The 15,178-nt window shown below is 29.4% G+C and overlaps 3 protein-coding genes across 3 annotated transcripts; 2 read left to right on the forward strand and 1 right to left on the reverse strand.

The window, feature by feature from the left end:
* The first annotated feature begins 712 nt into the window (after positions 1 to 712).
* Positions 713 to 3,896, forward strand: LOC136081473 (uncharacterized). The gene is made up of 3 exons (XM_065798788.1): positions 713 to 944; positions 1,122 to 1,233; positions 1,446 to 3,896. Exons 1-3 carry the CDS (start codon positions 713 to 715, stop codon positions 3,793 to 3,795), a joined length of 2,694 nt encoding a protein of 897 aa, XP_065654860.1. The 3' UTR covers positions 3,796 to 3,896.
* Positions 3,897 to 9,142: 5,246 nt separating this feature from the next.
* On the forward strand, positions 9,143 to 9,628 carry LOC136081474 (uncharacterized). The gene has a single exon (XM_065798789.1). It carries the CDS (start codon positions 9,143 to 9,145, stop codon positions 9,626 to 9,628), a length of 486 nt encoding a protein of 161 aa, XP_065654861.1.
* A 274-nt stretch (positions 9,629 to 9,902) lies between these two features.
* Positions 9,903 to 12,347, reverse strand: LOC136081475 (zinc finger MYM-type protein 1-like). Its single transcript, XM_065798790.1, has one exon. The coding sequence runs from the start codon at positions 12,345 to 12,347 to the stop codon at positions 9,903 to 9,905; it is 2,445 nt and encodes an 814-aa protein (XP_065654862.1).
* Positions 12,348 to 15,178: the final 2,831 nt, after the last annotated feature.

Below are 15,178 nucleotides of genomic sequence, written 5' to 3' on the forward strand. Positions count from 1 at the left end.
TCCGCCGCGTTTATTTACCTGTCTTTGGAGAGAAATTAATTTAAAATGAGGAATATAAAAGTTTAAAGTATTATTTAAATTATTCGAAATCCACGTTTCAGTCAAACAAATTATATTAAAACAATTTTTTGTTTCCTCTAACAGATTAAGAAGTTTTTCAAAATTGTTATTGAGGCTTCGAATGTTTACGTGGAGAATTCTAATTTTATTTAAATTTGTCGCAAACTTATTTAAAAAGAAACCCTTCTAATTCGCTTGGATAGTGATATGAGCAATCCATATCGGGTTTTAAATTTTCATTATTATTTACTTTAGAAAAGTTGAAACTTATGAATTCAAAATCACTAAGCCATGCTTTTTTTCTTTTTAAGGGGCATTTATTTTTAGAAAAATTTCTTTTTAAAACGTAATGTTTGGGTTTCTAAATTTCCTGCAAAAAATTCTATCATATTTTTTAATAACATACTTGCCTTCACTGCGTAGTCTTTTTACTTCCTCCCATAACTTTTTACGACTCTCAATAGCTTCCTTTGCAAAATCTTTATTAGTAAATATATCTGTTCCACCATAGTCATAGTATTTAAATAGTCTGGAAACGCGGGCCTTAAGTTCCTTTCAATACTAGTGCTCAGACTACTTTAGAGTGCATCAAATTGTAAACATAGTACTTAGCTGCTATTTAATTTCATTTACTCTGTGATAAATATTAAAAATGCCAGGAGCCAATTGCGCTATATTTGGTTGTTCAGTATCAAGAAATCATGTTGGATTGTCTATATTTCGTATTCCAACAAAAGATGACGAATATAGCGCAAACTGGAGACAGAAGTTAATAAGTGTAATTACACATGACAGAGTGATTGACAAAGGATTAAAAGCTCAAATCGAAAAAAGAAATCTTTATATTTGTGAACGTCATTACACAAAGGATCAACTTCTTCGTCGTGAGTAAATTGCAATATTTTATATATTCAATATATCTGCTGCTTCAAGAAATTGGTTTGTATATGCCATATAATTATAATATATGGAAGCATTTCATTGACTGTATAATTAGATGGATGACTTCAGATATAATACGTTATCTTCAAAATATATTTATTTGAAATGTTAGCTAATAGAGTCTAATAAACTTTATATTTTATATAAAGTTTACTTAGCTGGATTAGTTGACAAATATTATATCAGTATTAACATTGTGTTGGTATCTATACTGGAAACAAGAAAATTCAGGTACATTTTTATAATTTTAGATGATTTAAAAACTACACTTATTCCTGGATCAATACTAAAAATAAATTTACCGCAAAAAAGTTTTTCTATTTCAAGGTAAAATAAAATTATTTTGAAAAATAATAAAGAATATATAAGTTTGAAAATAGTTTTTTGTTTATACTGTTGTATAATTGCAAATAAACTACTTGAATTGATAATTTTATTTTAAGCACAACATCTCGTAAATCTGCAGAAATCATAGTTGATAAGAAATCCAATTTAAATACTCAACCAAACTCAATCCAGGAATCTTACAAATCAATGGAAGAATTTACTAAGCGTATAATACATCTTAATCTTCCTTCTAGTTGGAATATAAATAATAATATTTCTCATGTTCATATTTTTGAAAAAGATGAAATTCATGAAGTTACAAAAACAGACATATTTATTGATGCTTCTTTAACATTTATACTTCGCATTTATGCCTGGCATTTACCATCAACCCATGAAGTTTATAAAAGTTATGACAGTTCAATGAAAAATATCACTTTGTCAAACTTGATCAAAGTTATTTCAAGTTATAGTATTTGTCTAGGAGTCTCACTCGATGAAGCAAAAAAGTCTGCCATCAAACATTGTGTCCCTAAAATATATAATTTAACAGAATTTAACTTTCATGGTACTTATCAAACTGAGTATTTCCGATCAAGTACATGTTCAGTTTTGAGCAAACTGAAATGTTGTGATAACTGTATTATAAATGAAAAAACTTTTATTTCTAAGTCTTCCAAATCATCAAAAAGAAAGCACAGTGTAGCGAAAAAGCCTGCTAAACTTAATGCACCAATATCATTGACTTCTCCAGATCGCCTAAAGTTAACAATTCAAAACTATAGAATTGAAAATAAGGATTTGAAAGAAAAAATCATTGATTTACAAAATTCAATTTCAAAATCTGCCATGACTATCAGTTCAAGTTTAAGTGATGATTTAATATCAATTATGTCAAATGCAGATCAAAACAAAATCTCACCTTTTATGAAGCTATTTTGGGAGGAGCAGCAAAAATATTTGAGGCTATCTCCAACTAATGTAAGATATCATCCTATAATAATTCGATACTGTCTTTCACTGGCATCAAAGTCTGCTGCAATGTATGATGATATACGTTACAATGATAAATCAGGAACAGGTTTTCTTGTCCTTCCAAGTCGTCGTCGCTTACGTGATTATAAAAATTACATTAAACCTAAACGTGGATTTAATAAGGAAATAATTGATGAATTAAAAGAAAAAACCAAAGATTTTTCTGAGCAAGAAAAATTTATTGTCATTCTAATGGATGAAATGAAAATTCAGGAAAACTTAGTTTGGGACAAGCACACTGGGGAGATTGTGGGTTATGTTGATCTTGGTGATGCTGATGTTAACATAGCAACTTTGCCAAAAGTAGATGATTTTGCTACCCATGTTTTAGTATTTCTTGTTCGTAGTATTTTCAATCCTTTTAAATTTAGTTTAGCTAACTTTGCAACAACTGGAGCCACCGCTTGTCAAATTTTTCCATTGCTTTGGAAAGCAATTGGAATTTGTGAATTAAATTCCTTAAAAGTTATTGCTGTAACTTGTGATGGAGCTTCTGCAAATCGCAAGTTGTTTAAAATGCATTTTACCATGACACGTAATGATGATATGAATCCGCATGTTGATGTCACATATAGAACCCTTAACTATTTTAGTTTAGAAAAACGATTTATTTATTTTATATCTGACCCACCACATTTAATTAAGACAGTTCGTAACTGTTTATCTAACTCAAAAAATGCAGAAGGAACAAGATATATGTGGAATGGTGGTATGTTTATATTGTGGAATCATATTGCTGATATATTTTATGAGGACAGAGAATGTGGCTTACATATTTTGCCTAAACTCACTTTTGAACATATAAAATTGACGCCATATTCAATAATGAATGTTAAACTTGCTGCTCAAGTGCTAAGTTCTACTGTATCAAAAGTTTTATTACATTACAGACCACCTGAAGCTGAAGGAACTGCTAAGTTTTGTGCCTTAATGGATAGCTTCTTTGATGTAATGAATATAAGAAGTTTAAATGGTCATAAATTTGATCTAAAACCAAATCTAGCTCCATTCTCATCATTAAATGATGATAGGTTTTTTTGGTTACAAAGTGTTTTTTTGCAATATTTTAAAGATTGGTTAAAATCTATTGAAGAGCATTCTGGAGATATTTCAAAAATTTCAAAATCAAAGATGTTCATTGCCCATCAAACATATGAAGGTTTGAAGATTACAGTTCATTCAATTATAGAATCTGTTCAGTTTTTACTGCAGCAAAATGCAAAATATGTTTTAACTGAACGCTTTTGTCAGGATCCAATTGAAAATTATTTTGGACGCCAACGATCACTTGGATCACGAAAAGATAATCCATCTGTTAATGACTTTGGTTACAATGATAACATGATAAGAAATCAGAAAGTATTTCTTCCTGTAACTGGAAATGTAATTAGCTATACAGATAATACGAGTGATAGTATTAAATCGTGTTAAAAAAAAATTTAAACCAAGTAAAAACTGTATTAAACATAAGATAATATTTTTTGATGAGTTCAATTATTAATATTTTTCACTTAAAATTTAACATATATAGATTTCGACTTATTTTCTTTTTTAAAAATGTAGTACACTATTTTAAAAATATTTTTTGGTATAAATGTATTGGTCAAAAATAATCAATTTTAAAGATCTGTCTATATCAAAATTTATCTTACAATTTAAAAAAATGGTAACACTATGAAGTATTAGATGTGTTATTGCTGATTTAAAATTGAAAAAACAATTATATTAATTTTGTTATTGATATTGTATATATCAAAGTTGATTTATATAATATCAATATGAAATATATCATAAACTTATACATCATAAAAGTAAGTCATTAAGCATTCATTTTACTACTTCAGGAGTAGTTAGTAATATGCCATTAATATTTTTAAAAGATATGTGGCTATGAAAATAGCCGTTTTCATAAGTCCAAGTCATGCCAAGTCTTTAATGTCCCTGTTCCAAAGTTGAGACTTTTTTTTTAATTGCTGTTCTTAATGCATTTGATTTAGTTTGACTTTTAGAAATCTTGAAAGCTTGCAACTTATCTTTCACATAAGAAAATGTACGAACACGTATATACAGAGTTAGAAGATCTTCTAATAAATTAAGTGCTATTTCTTTTTGAACTTTATCAGTTGAACTATGTATAATTTTTGAAAAGTTAACAAGCACAAAAGAGTCTTTAATTAACGTATCCACTATTTCTTTGCAATTGATAGTATGAGATGACTTTTTTGCCATAGAAATAAAATGGTACTCTGCAGTAGTAAAGATACAAATAACCTCTTTACTTACTTTCCATAAACCACCCCTATCATGCAAATTAACATGTTTATGCTCTGGCAAAGAAATCGTTTCTCCTGTACATTTACCAGCAAGCAAAAATGATAAACACTGTTTATGATACAAACTAGACATGTTAGAACTAAATCTAATTCTACGATAAAAGGTACCAAAAACATAACCACTAAGATAAGCGATAATAGATTTTTCTTTTTCAGTAAACTGATAAGATTCATGTTTAAATGTTAAAACATCATTATTAAAGAAGGCGCCAGTCAGATGAGCCAAGACAAGATTAGCAACTTCAAAACTTAAAAGAAGAGTGCAGTTTTGGCTAAGATTTTTAAAAGGACTTGGTGCTTCAGAAAATATTTTGTAGAAAGCTGGGTAAAAATTTTCAGCATTTCCATCAAATGATTCAATAATACTTTTTATTAAAGAATAAGCTGTATTGACCTCCTCTATACATGTCAATTTAAAATTCTTAAATTCAGTTCTTATTTTAGTAGGGTAGCATTCATCTATGGCAAGCTTTTCTGCACTCTGAATCAAGTAATTTTGAAAGCAATTAGAATGAAGAATAAGCTCTGCTATTTTTTTCTCTTTACTAAACTGTTTATCAATAAGCTTGTCCTTGTGCTTGGCATTGAGGTGACGAGTTAAACCACCTTGTGATAAACATCTTTTTTCGCAATATAAACACAAAAGTACACGCTCTTCATTTGCGTTAGGAATATTTCCAACAGCTAACTCAACAGTTGAACTAAAATTAGGATCAGTCTCCAACAAATCTTTATCAATAGCAGCTAAAACAGCATCAAATTCATCTAAATTATTAGAAACTGCGGCAGAAAAAGTCATTTTAAAATTATTTGATGCACTCTCAGTCCGGTCACCCTTAAATGTTCAAGTTATTTAACGAAATCCATAGAAGACGACCCAGACGACGCGTTTCCAGACTATTTAAATACTATGACTATGGTTCCACGCAAGTTTTTCACGGCGTTTAGAATTTTGTTTTTAATAGCTTCAAAACTATTGTTCTTGGTAGTTTACTTTCTCTTGATTTGCTCACTCAATGCGCTCTTTCCACAACCACTTCGCTGTCAATTTTAAGTTGTTTTTTGAAAATATTTTTTACTGTATTTTCACAGTCACTCCATGTTTTGTTAGGTTTTTCTTCAATTCCATCTATTCGTAGATTATTTCGACGAGATCTGTTTTCTAAATCGATTGTTTTTTTGTGTAAAGTATTTAAATCCTTATCACAACACTTTTTAATTTGTACAATCTTTTCCATTAGGTTTGTTTCTTGGAATTTTAGAGTTGTTTTAAGGTCACTTATGTCTTTTTGAATATTCATCACATTAGATCATAGTCATAAAAAGAATTCTTTTTATGACTATGATCAGATTTGTTGTTGTTTACATAAATTTCTAGCTTTTCAATTCTGTCCGTTAATATTTTTAAGTTTGCACTCATAACCGATGCAAAACTTTTTTCTTGTTCTTTTAACAACTTCTCTGTTTCTTTTAAAATAGATTTTTTTTGTTCTTCAAATTTGTTGCTAATTAATTTTTCTATGTTTTTAATTGAAGTTTCCATATTTGTATAATATTAAATTATTATACAAATATGGAAATTTCAATTAAAAACAGCGTGTTTAAATACACGCTGTAAAAAACACGTCCGTTCGCTTCGATAAATAATGCGCGTTTTTGTAATAAAACTATCTAACTTTTTTATATGTGACACGTAAACAGTTAAGCTTTCTGGTAGGTATACTCGATCAGTCTGTGTGGAGTAATTTTAGGCCCGTGCTTTGCCAATATAAGCCTGAGAATGTACAACTAAAATGTTAAAAACGATGAATTAAATTCGTTTTCTGGTTTTCTACGAACTAAACTGACGAACTGAGGACGAACGTAACAAAAAAATGAAAATATTGTTATATCGTGAAAAGAAGTTAAAATCGTATGTATTTTTATGTCAAAAAAACTTTAAAGAGGGATTTATGACAATAGTTGCTCATATTAAGTGTATAAATAGTGGTGAACACTAACCACTATTTTTGTGTGAATTTAAACATAGAATTAGCAATCTGTTGAACCTAACTTGCTTTTAGGGTAGGGGAGAGTATGCACCCTTGATCCTAAAATCAAGGGAAAAAAAAAAGACAGTTAAAAAAAATATGAAAGACAAAATTATAAAAACGGTTTATAGAAACAGTTTTATCGTTATTTATGAATTTACTTTTAGAAAGATGTTTTTATATTCAATATTAGTTTTTTAATAACTATTATTTTAGGAGTTTATTAACTTCAAGCGCGCATCAAGGGTGTTTATTAACTTCAAGCGCAGTGGATTTTATGATCAAGGGTGCATACTATCCCCTGCCTAGTGATCATCACTAATTTTAAACATTAAAATAAGGTTCTATTGAGTAATATATTCATTCTTACTTACAGTTTTTTTAAGCTTTTAATTTAGAAGGATAATCTGCATTTTAATAACATTATTTAAAAAATGGTTCCTTTAAATAACAAGACAATGATAATAATCAAGACTGTACTTAAATGCTTAATCTTTAAACATAGACGCAAATAAGACTTTAAACATAGACGTTCGTAATAATCTAAAAATATGGTATTATGACCACTGATCTATATTATAACTGGATAGCGCATCTCCTAAGAAAATAGCGTAATTTTTGAAGCCGAAATATTTTTGCCAGCGCCATATTGGGAGGACCCACGGAGGAATATTACTTCTTTATACTGGTGGTTTAACTTTATGTTTTTTTATATTTAACATAGGTAGAATGTATGGAAAATTATTTTTATTTTTTTCAAGTAATGATTATTATTTTTCAGTAAAATAATTACAATATTGATTCTATAAATGTCTGGATAAAATTTCAAAAAGCGAAGGTCTCAGTGTGTGCATTTGGTTGCAATAAAAGAAAACATAGTGACAGTAAAAGAAGTGATAGCGATGGAGTTTCTGATGATGAATCATCTTTAAAACAAAAGTTTGCTAGAACATTTCATAGGGGACTTTCTTAATTATTTTTAGAAATAAAAACATTTTAAAGTTTATTGACCTCTGTTAGTTTGCTTAGAATGTGGACAAATGGATTTAAATAATATCAGTTGTGCAAAAAGTAGAACAAACTTAGTAAAATATCAAACGTTGTTTTTCCTACTAATTTTATACAGATTTCCTTCAAACACTGAAAAAAAAAAATGGACCATCAAAATACACCGTCAAGAATGGAGTCTAAGTAATAGCAGTTTGATATGTTCTGATCATTTTTTAGAAAAAGATATCGACGGAACTGGACAACTGTTAGGTTAAGGGAAAATATTTTTCCTAAAAGATTTAAAAAATTTCCAGACCACTTAAAAAAGGTATATAATCAATTATGTTTTTATGTATTGTACAGGTTTGTTCAATATGTACCATTTAATTCTTAGTTACCCTATGCAGTGAACTATTAGCTAAGCTCTGTGAGTAAACACAACTTAGTGGTTCCTTCTAGTTTGATATCAAATTTGAAAATTTTATAACTATATATATATATATATATATATATATATATATATATATATATATATATATATATATATATATATATATATATATATATATATATATGTATATATATATATAATTTTTTTTTTTTTCAATATTAGAAAATGAAAGAGAGAAAAGTTCCTGTTAATAGATCAACTTTTGAAAATTCTGAAAAAAGTGATTTTGAAACTAGTGTTATACCTATCTGCATGAAAGTTGGCTCCCCAAAAAAAATATATAATTGCAGTTTAACTCCAGAAAAAAAAAAAAAACAGATCGTAGAAACAAGATAATTGTGTCTTTAAAAAAGAAGGTAAAAGCAGAACAGCGAAAATCTCGAAGAATGAAAAAAAAGATAACATCTCTTAAATCAGTTGTAAAAATATCAAGTCAAAAACAAAAAAAAATCATCAAATTGTGAAGAAATGCTATTAAAAACATTTTCAGAAGTTCCTCATGCTCTAACCAGAAGAATGATTATGCGTAAAAATCATGGTAAAGGATTTAAATATTCAGAAGAAATCAAATGGTTTGCACTTACCCTGCAGTTTTATTCAAGTAAAGCTTATGATTATGTGCGAAAAATATTTAAATTTAATTTACCACATCAAGCACAAATTAGGAAATGGTATGGAAAAGTTTCAGCAGAACCAGGTTTTACAAAGCCAGCATTTGCAGCACTTAAATACAAGGTTATAGAAGCTGAAAAGTTAGGATCTAAAGTCATTTGCTCACTTATGTTAGATGAAATGGCTATTAAAAAACACATATCATGGGATGGAAAAGCATTTAAGGGGTATGTTGATCTTGGGAACGGCATTCAAGATGATTCATCCCCAGTTGCAAAAGATGCCCTAGTTCTCATGGCTGTCAGTATAAACAGTTCATGGAAAGTTCCATGTGGATATTTTTTTATAGATGGGTTAAGCTAATGCTTAAGCTAATTCGGAATTGCTTTGCAGATAGTGATGTTTTGTTTGATAGCGAAAACAATGCAATATCATGGAAATACATAGTTTATCTTCAAAAACCGCAAGAAGATGAAGAATTACGCCTTCAAAATAAATTAAGACTAGCGCATATTAATTGGAGGCAACAAAAATTGAAAGTAAATCTTGCTCAGGCAATTAGTTTAAGTGTAGCTAATGCAATAGAGTTCTGTTGCAAAGACCTTAAATTAATGCAGTTTCAAGGAAGTGATGCAACAGTTAAATTTATTAGAATATTTGATAGATTGTTTGACATTTTAAACTCAAGAAATCCCTTTGCTAAAGGTTATAAATCCGCACTAAAAATGAGTAATAAGCATATATGGGATAAATTTCTTGATGAAGCATATGATTATATTTCAAACTTACAAGACTCATCTCATAGATTGTTGCATACGACAAGAAAACTGGGTTCATTGGATTTTTAATAGCTATAAAAAGTATTAAGCAGGTTAAAATATTTTGTAAAGTTATATTTATATCTGAAAATTGTGAAGTTATATATATTATATGTATTGTATAAATATATATATATATATATATATATATATATATATATATATATATATATATATATATATATATATACAGGCCCTTTCAGAGACTGAGTGAGGCCCGGGCCATTTACAAATTTTGAGGCCCTTACCATAAAATAACTGCCATTGCATAATAAATAAAAAAACAGCAAATTAGTAATAATTTTTATTTTAAAAATGCTTTTCTTGCTTTTGCTTTTGCAAATGCACTGACAACTGTTGAAAAATCGAGTTTTCTTGCAATATCACAGTTAATATTCAACATTGCAAGTCCATTCAAGCGTTCTTGTCCCATGGTTAAACGATGATAGTTCTTTACTTGTTTCAACACATTGAAAGACCTTTCTCCTGAAGCCACTGAGACAGGCAAACTGATAAAAATTCGCAAAGCAATTGATATGTTAGGAAAAACACCAGACAGTCCAAGATCTAATATTTCTTGAAACAATTCTTTTGGTTTGCAATCTGATGTAAAGTTTGTGGAGTAAATTTGTTTCAGAAAGATTATCTCATCAGAAATATCAGACAGTATTTCCTTGTGGTACTTTTTTTGAAAGTTTGTTGTGGCACTGAGTAGTTCTTCATTGCTCATCTTGTTGAAGTGCCAAAGAAATCCAAAAATACTACAAATTTGTTGTTGTGACTCAAATCGACGTTTAAGACCTGCTAGAATAGAGCCGATTATTACATAAAATACATTGATTTTATAGTGCTGTTCTGAATCAAATTGTGTTTTCAACTTTCGAGTGGTAGAAAATTCTGGTGAAATGTCAATATTCATTGTAATTAATTTTGACTCACTCAGAACAGCATCCCATTTTTCACGAATCTGTTGAATGCTGTCCATGAGATTTTTAATGTTTTCCATTTCAACATCTAGAGTTGCATTTCTTGCCTCAATTATAAGATTGGTTTGGTGAATCATTGTGAGGAGCTTCATCCATAAAGATGACATTACAATGCATTCAAATTTTGACAAATACTTTTGAATGGACTGAAGTTCTGACTGAGCTGATACTGTGAGATTGAGAGATTGCAGCTCTTTTAAAGCTGTTCTCAGTGAATTCAAGTGATGGGCAACTGGTTTTACTGCTTCAATCCTTGCTGACCATCGGGTCTTGGAAATACCATGTAGTGAAGCAGGTACATGTTGCTTGAGAATTTCCCACCTTTGTGGACTACTGCTGAAGAAATTGTACATTTGCTGCACAATTCCAAAGTAAAGAATTGCTTCTTTGCATGATTCAGCACAGTCAACACCAACAAGGTTTAAAGTGTGATTTCCACAGCTGGCAAACATACAGTTTGGGTTTTCTTCTAGCAAAACTGCTTGCACACCTTTGTATTTTCCAGCCATGTTTGGACCATTGTCGTATGCCTGACCAGTACACAGTTTAAAATCTATGTTCAACAAAGTTAGAACGTGAAGAATCCTTGCTGCAATTTCTTTTCCAGTTTTTTTTGAGTAATCGTCAAAATAGAGAAACCGTTCTTCAATGGAAAATTTAGATCCATCAGTTTTTATATAACGGATAATGAAAGTTGTTTGCTCCTTGTGAGAGCAGTCTGGTGTTGCATCAACAACAATTGAAAAATATTTGGTGTTTTGAATCTCTTCAATAATTTTGGTTTGAACAAAAGATCCACAGAGTTCAATAAATTCATTTTGAATCCGGGTGGACAGATAATGAACTTGTAAGCGCTTTTTGTTCAGTTGAGATTCATGGACCTTTTTCACATGCTCTGATAAAATTGGATCATATTTGCTGAGGAGCTCAATTATTCCGAGAAAGTTTCCATTTTCAGGGTCATAAATGTGTTGACTGGAACCAAATAAAGCAAGCCCACGTTCAGAAAGAAAAAGAATGACGTTCAAAAGGCGCTCAAGAAGTTTTGTCCAATTACTGGTTTCAGTTGACAATTCTGTTATTAGTAAATTATCAATAGAACTTTTTCTGATGGCTGCTCTACTGGCTGATTTCCATTTGACATAGTTTTGTTTGTGTAATACAGACATTTCATGTGCTGGTATTCGGTCTTTCAACTTTCTCCAACCCCTGGTTATATTCCAACCTAACTGTTCTGAAAAGGTGGATACCTTGGAATCACTTTTGTTCAAAAGAAAGCAGGGTGCACAATAGAATGACTGCTGCACATCACTCCAGCAAAGCCAATCTCTTGTGCATATCTCACCATTGGGAAGAATTTTTGATCTCAGACGAGTAGGAAAGGCGTGATTATAAGAATCTCGTGGAATATTGTTTGGAATTAAAAAGTTTGTTTGGAAACTTTCTTGCATTTGAGTAATATTTCGTTTGTCAACAGTGCCAATGTCAGACACAATCAATTTTGATATATTAGAACAATCTGATTCACATTTTTGGTCCAAACTTTCTGAATATGAAATTTCAGAATCAGAGATGCAATTATCATTTGAGATGGCTTGCAAATTTGTTTCCCTCTGCTGACTGTTGCTTTGGTGAATCAATGAATTTTCACAATTTGATTCCAAGCTTTCTAAATCTGTAATTCCAGATTCAGAGACACAAGTTGTATTTGAGATGTCTTGCACATTTGTATCTATCTGGGGATTTTTGTTTTGTTGTAACATTGATTTTTCAGAAGATGTAGTTCCGGATATTTCAATATCTGATTTACCGTGTGTTGGGTTGGCTTGATTTTCCAGTGGTCTTAGAAATGATGTTATTGACTTTAGTGGATGCACCACTTTCAAATTTTCTCTTCATGTTTAAATTTAGCAATGACATTAGTTTTAAAAGTTTTCGATCTTGCTGCAAACAACAATTATTAATGACTGAATTAAAATAAATATCAGAACAAACTTAATACAACACAAATAATTTAATTAAAGTAATAATTATGTGTATTAATAATCAACTAATTAAGTATATTAAAATATTGTCTCAACATTGATTAAAATTTTATGTAATTGCTCATGTTATCACAATTTAATAAAAATATATTAAATTTCCGATAAAATTTGGAGGCCCCTATTTAGGTCGAGGCCTAGGCCAAATGGCCTGTGTGGCCCCCCCCCCTCTGATAGGGCCTGTATATATATATATATATATATATATATATATATATATATATATATATATATATATATATATATATATATATATATATATATATATATATATATATATATATATATATATATATATATATATATATGTATATATATATTTAGATGTTTTATAACCTTGTTGAAATTCCTGAAGCACCTTTGAAATATCTTCTAACATATAAGTTAAGTCAAGACCATCTGGTGTTGTTTTTCGGTTTAATACGAGGATCAGGATGATTTAACAATAACCCAACAGCGCAACAATTCACTGCAGCATATAAACGACTTTTACTTCGGAGCCATATTGAAGGAGGATCAGGGAATTGTGAAAAATTACAAGCAGAAAATATTTTAAATGTCTTAGATGATTCAGTTATGATAAATAACAGCAGTTTGGATATTACATCAGTAAACATAATCAGAAAATACGACTTATCTGAAAGAACATCTAAGACTACTGATCATGATTATTCTTTTTTTACTAATATTTCATTGCTAACTGAGTATAAAAAAGCAGCAATTTCTTATATATCTGGCTTTGTCGTTAAAATGGCAACAATTCCTGGAAAACTACCACAGTCCAAAAATATCCCAGAAGTTATATCTATTTCAGTTTTAGAAAGTTTAGGGCGCTACTGCAGTTTCTCCACCCCTTTTTTTTATTGCTGAATATGATAGAGAATTTTATCTTGATTAAGAATCGTATAAAAACATATACGCCAAGTATAAAAACATATCGCCAAGTTTAGGATCTGTTATATTTAGAGACTTGCATGAACATATGTTTGATACTGGTATTAATGAAAACCATGTTTTTAAATTAATCAAAATAATTTCTCAATGCTATTGCAAAGTCAGACTTTATGATCTGGGAAAACAAGCCACTGAGAAAATGTCACGGAAAAATATTAGAAAAACATTAAGTAAATTGGTATTATTTAATCATCAATAACTACAACTTTTACAAACACAAAACTATCTTATATCATAAATAGTAACGAAATATATATATATATATATATATATATATATATATATATATATATATATATATATATATATATATATATATATATATATATATATATATATATACGCAGTGGCTACGGTACCGGCTGCTGGATCTTTAGCTCTAGCAGCTAGAGTACCGGCTGGTCTGGGTTCTAGCTAATTTACCGATGACATAACTTATATTCATTACGTAACAATAACAATTAGAAAACCAGCAGCCGGTTTCTTAGCCTTTCATGATTTAAAACCGGCTTCTGATTTCATAAAACTTACAAATAAACGTCTTAATCGTTAGTATTATCCGCTCTGATTGTTAGTAGAATGAACGTTGGGGATATTTATAATAATTTTAATGAGCTTAAGCTAGCAATTAAAGAATATCAAAAATCAAGATTTGTATCTCTTTATGTTCGAGATAGTCGAACAATTGATTTAGCAATTAAAAAAGGCTTGCAACGATATATTAAAAAAGAATTAAAATATTATTATTTAACATACTGTTGCTATCATGGTGGGCGTCAATTTAAATCGAGATCAAAAGGGCTTCGTCCAAACCAAAAGTATTTGTAAATAATAATTAAAGTTAGTCAGTAAAATCATAACTTTTTTCAACAAAAATTTTTTGTAAACTGAAGATTTTGTTTCACTAAAGCTGCTATCTGTAGTCTTATTATTTATACATAGTACCTATAAAATCCAATGTCCATTTACAATTTGCATTGGTGTTACTGAAGATGGTGAAAATTTCTGTGTGACAAAAGTTATTAATGAGCACAACCATGCAATTGACAAAGTAAATCTGTTTTTTTTTTCTTACATAAAGGTATTAGTTTTTTGCTGAATAGCAGGGTGGCCAGTATACATGAAATAAGGGAAATTATTGAAAAGTCCAGGAAATGTTTTGAGTTAGGGGGTTAGGGGAATCTAGGAAAAGTCTAGTATTTTGCTATTTTCCCCTCAAAAGTCAGTGAAATTTCCAAAATTTAGCTTAATTGGTTTAAATTAAATGATAGCATTTTTTATATAGTTTTCTTTTCCCTAATTAAATCTTTGCTATTAGGCTGAAAGACATTTACAAACAATAAATATTAGTTTAAAAAGTAATTACTATCATTTTTTCTTTATGAAATTCCAGATTTTTAATTATCAGAGTCAGGGAAAAGTCAGGGAATTTGATTGTACAAAGTGGCTGGCCACCCTGAATAGATTGTCAAGAAATATTTCTATTGATGAAATACTATGTTTTTATAACAGCAGCAATATTACATAACATCAGAGGTTAAAAAGTTTAAAAACTGAAAGATATGTATTTAGTTTTCTCATAGTTTTCATAAATGCAT

Source organism: Hydra vulgaris, chromosome 06, assembly GCF_038396675.1.
Source record: "Hydra vulgaris chromosome 06, alternate assembly HydraT2T_AEP".
NCBI classification, from domain to species: Eukaryota; Metazoa; Cnidaria; class Hydrozoa; order Anthoathecata; family Hydridae; genus Hydra; species Hydra vulgaris.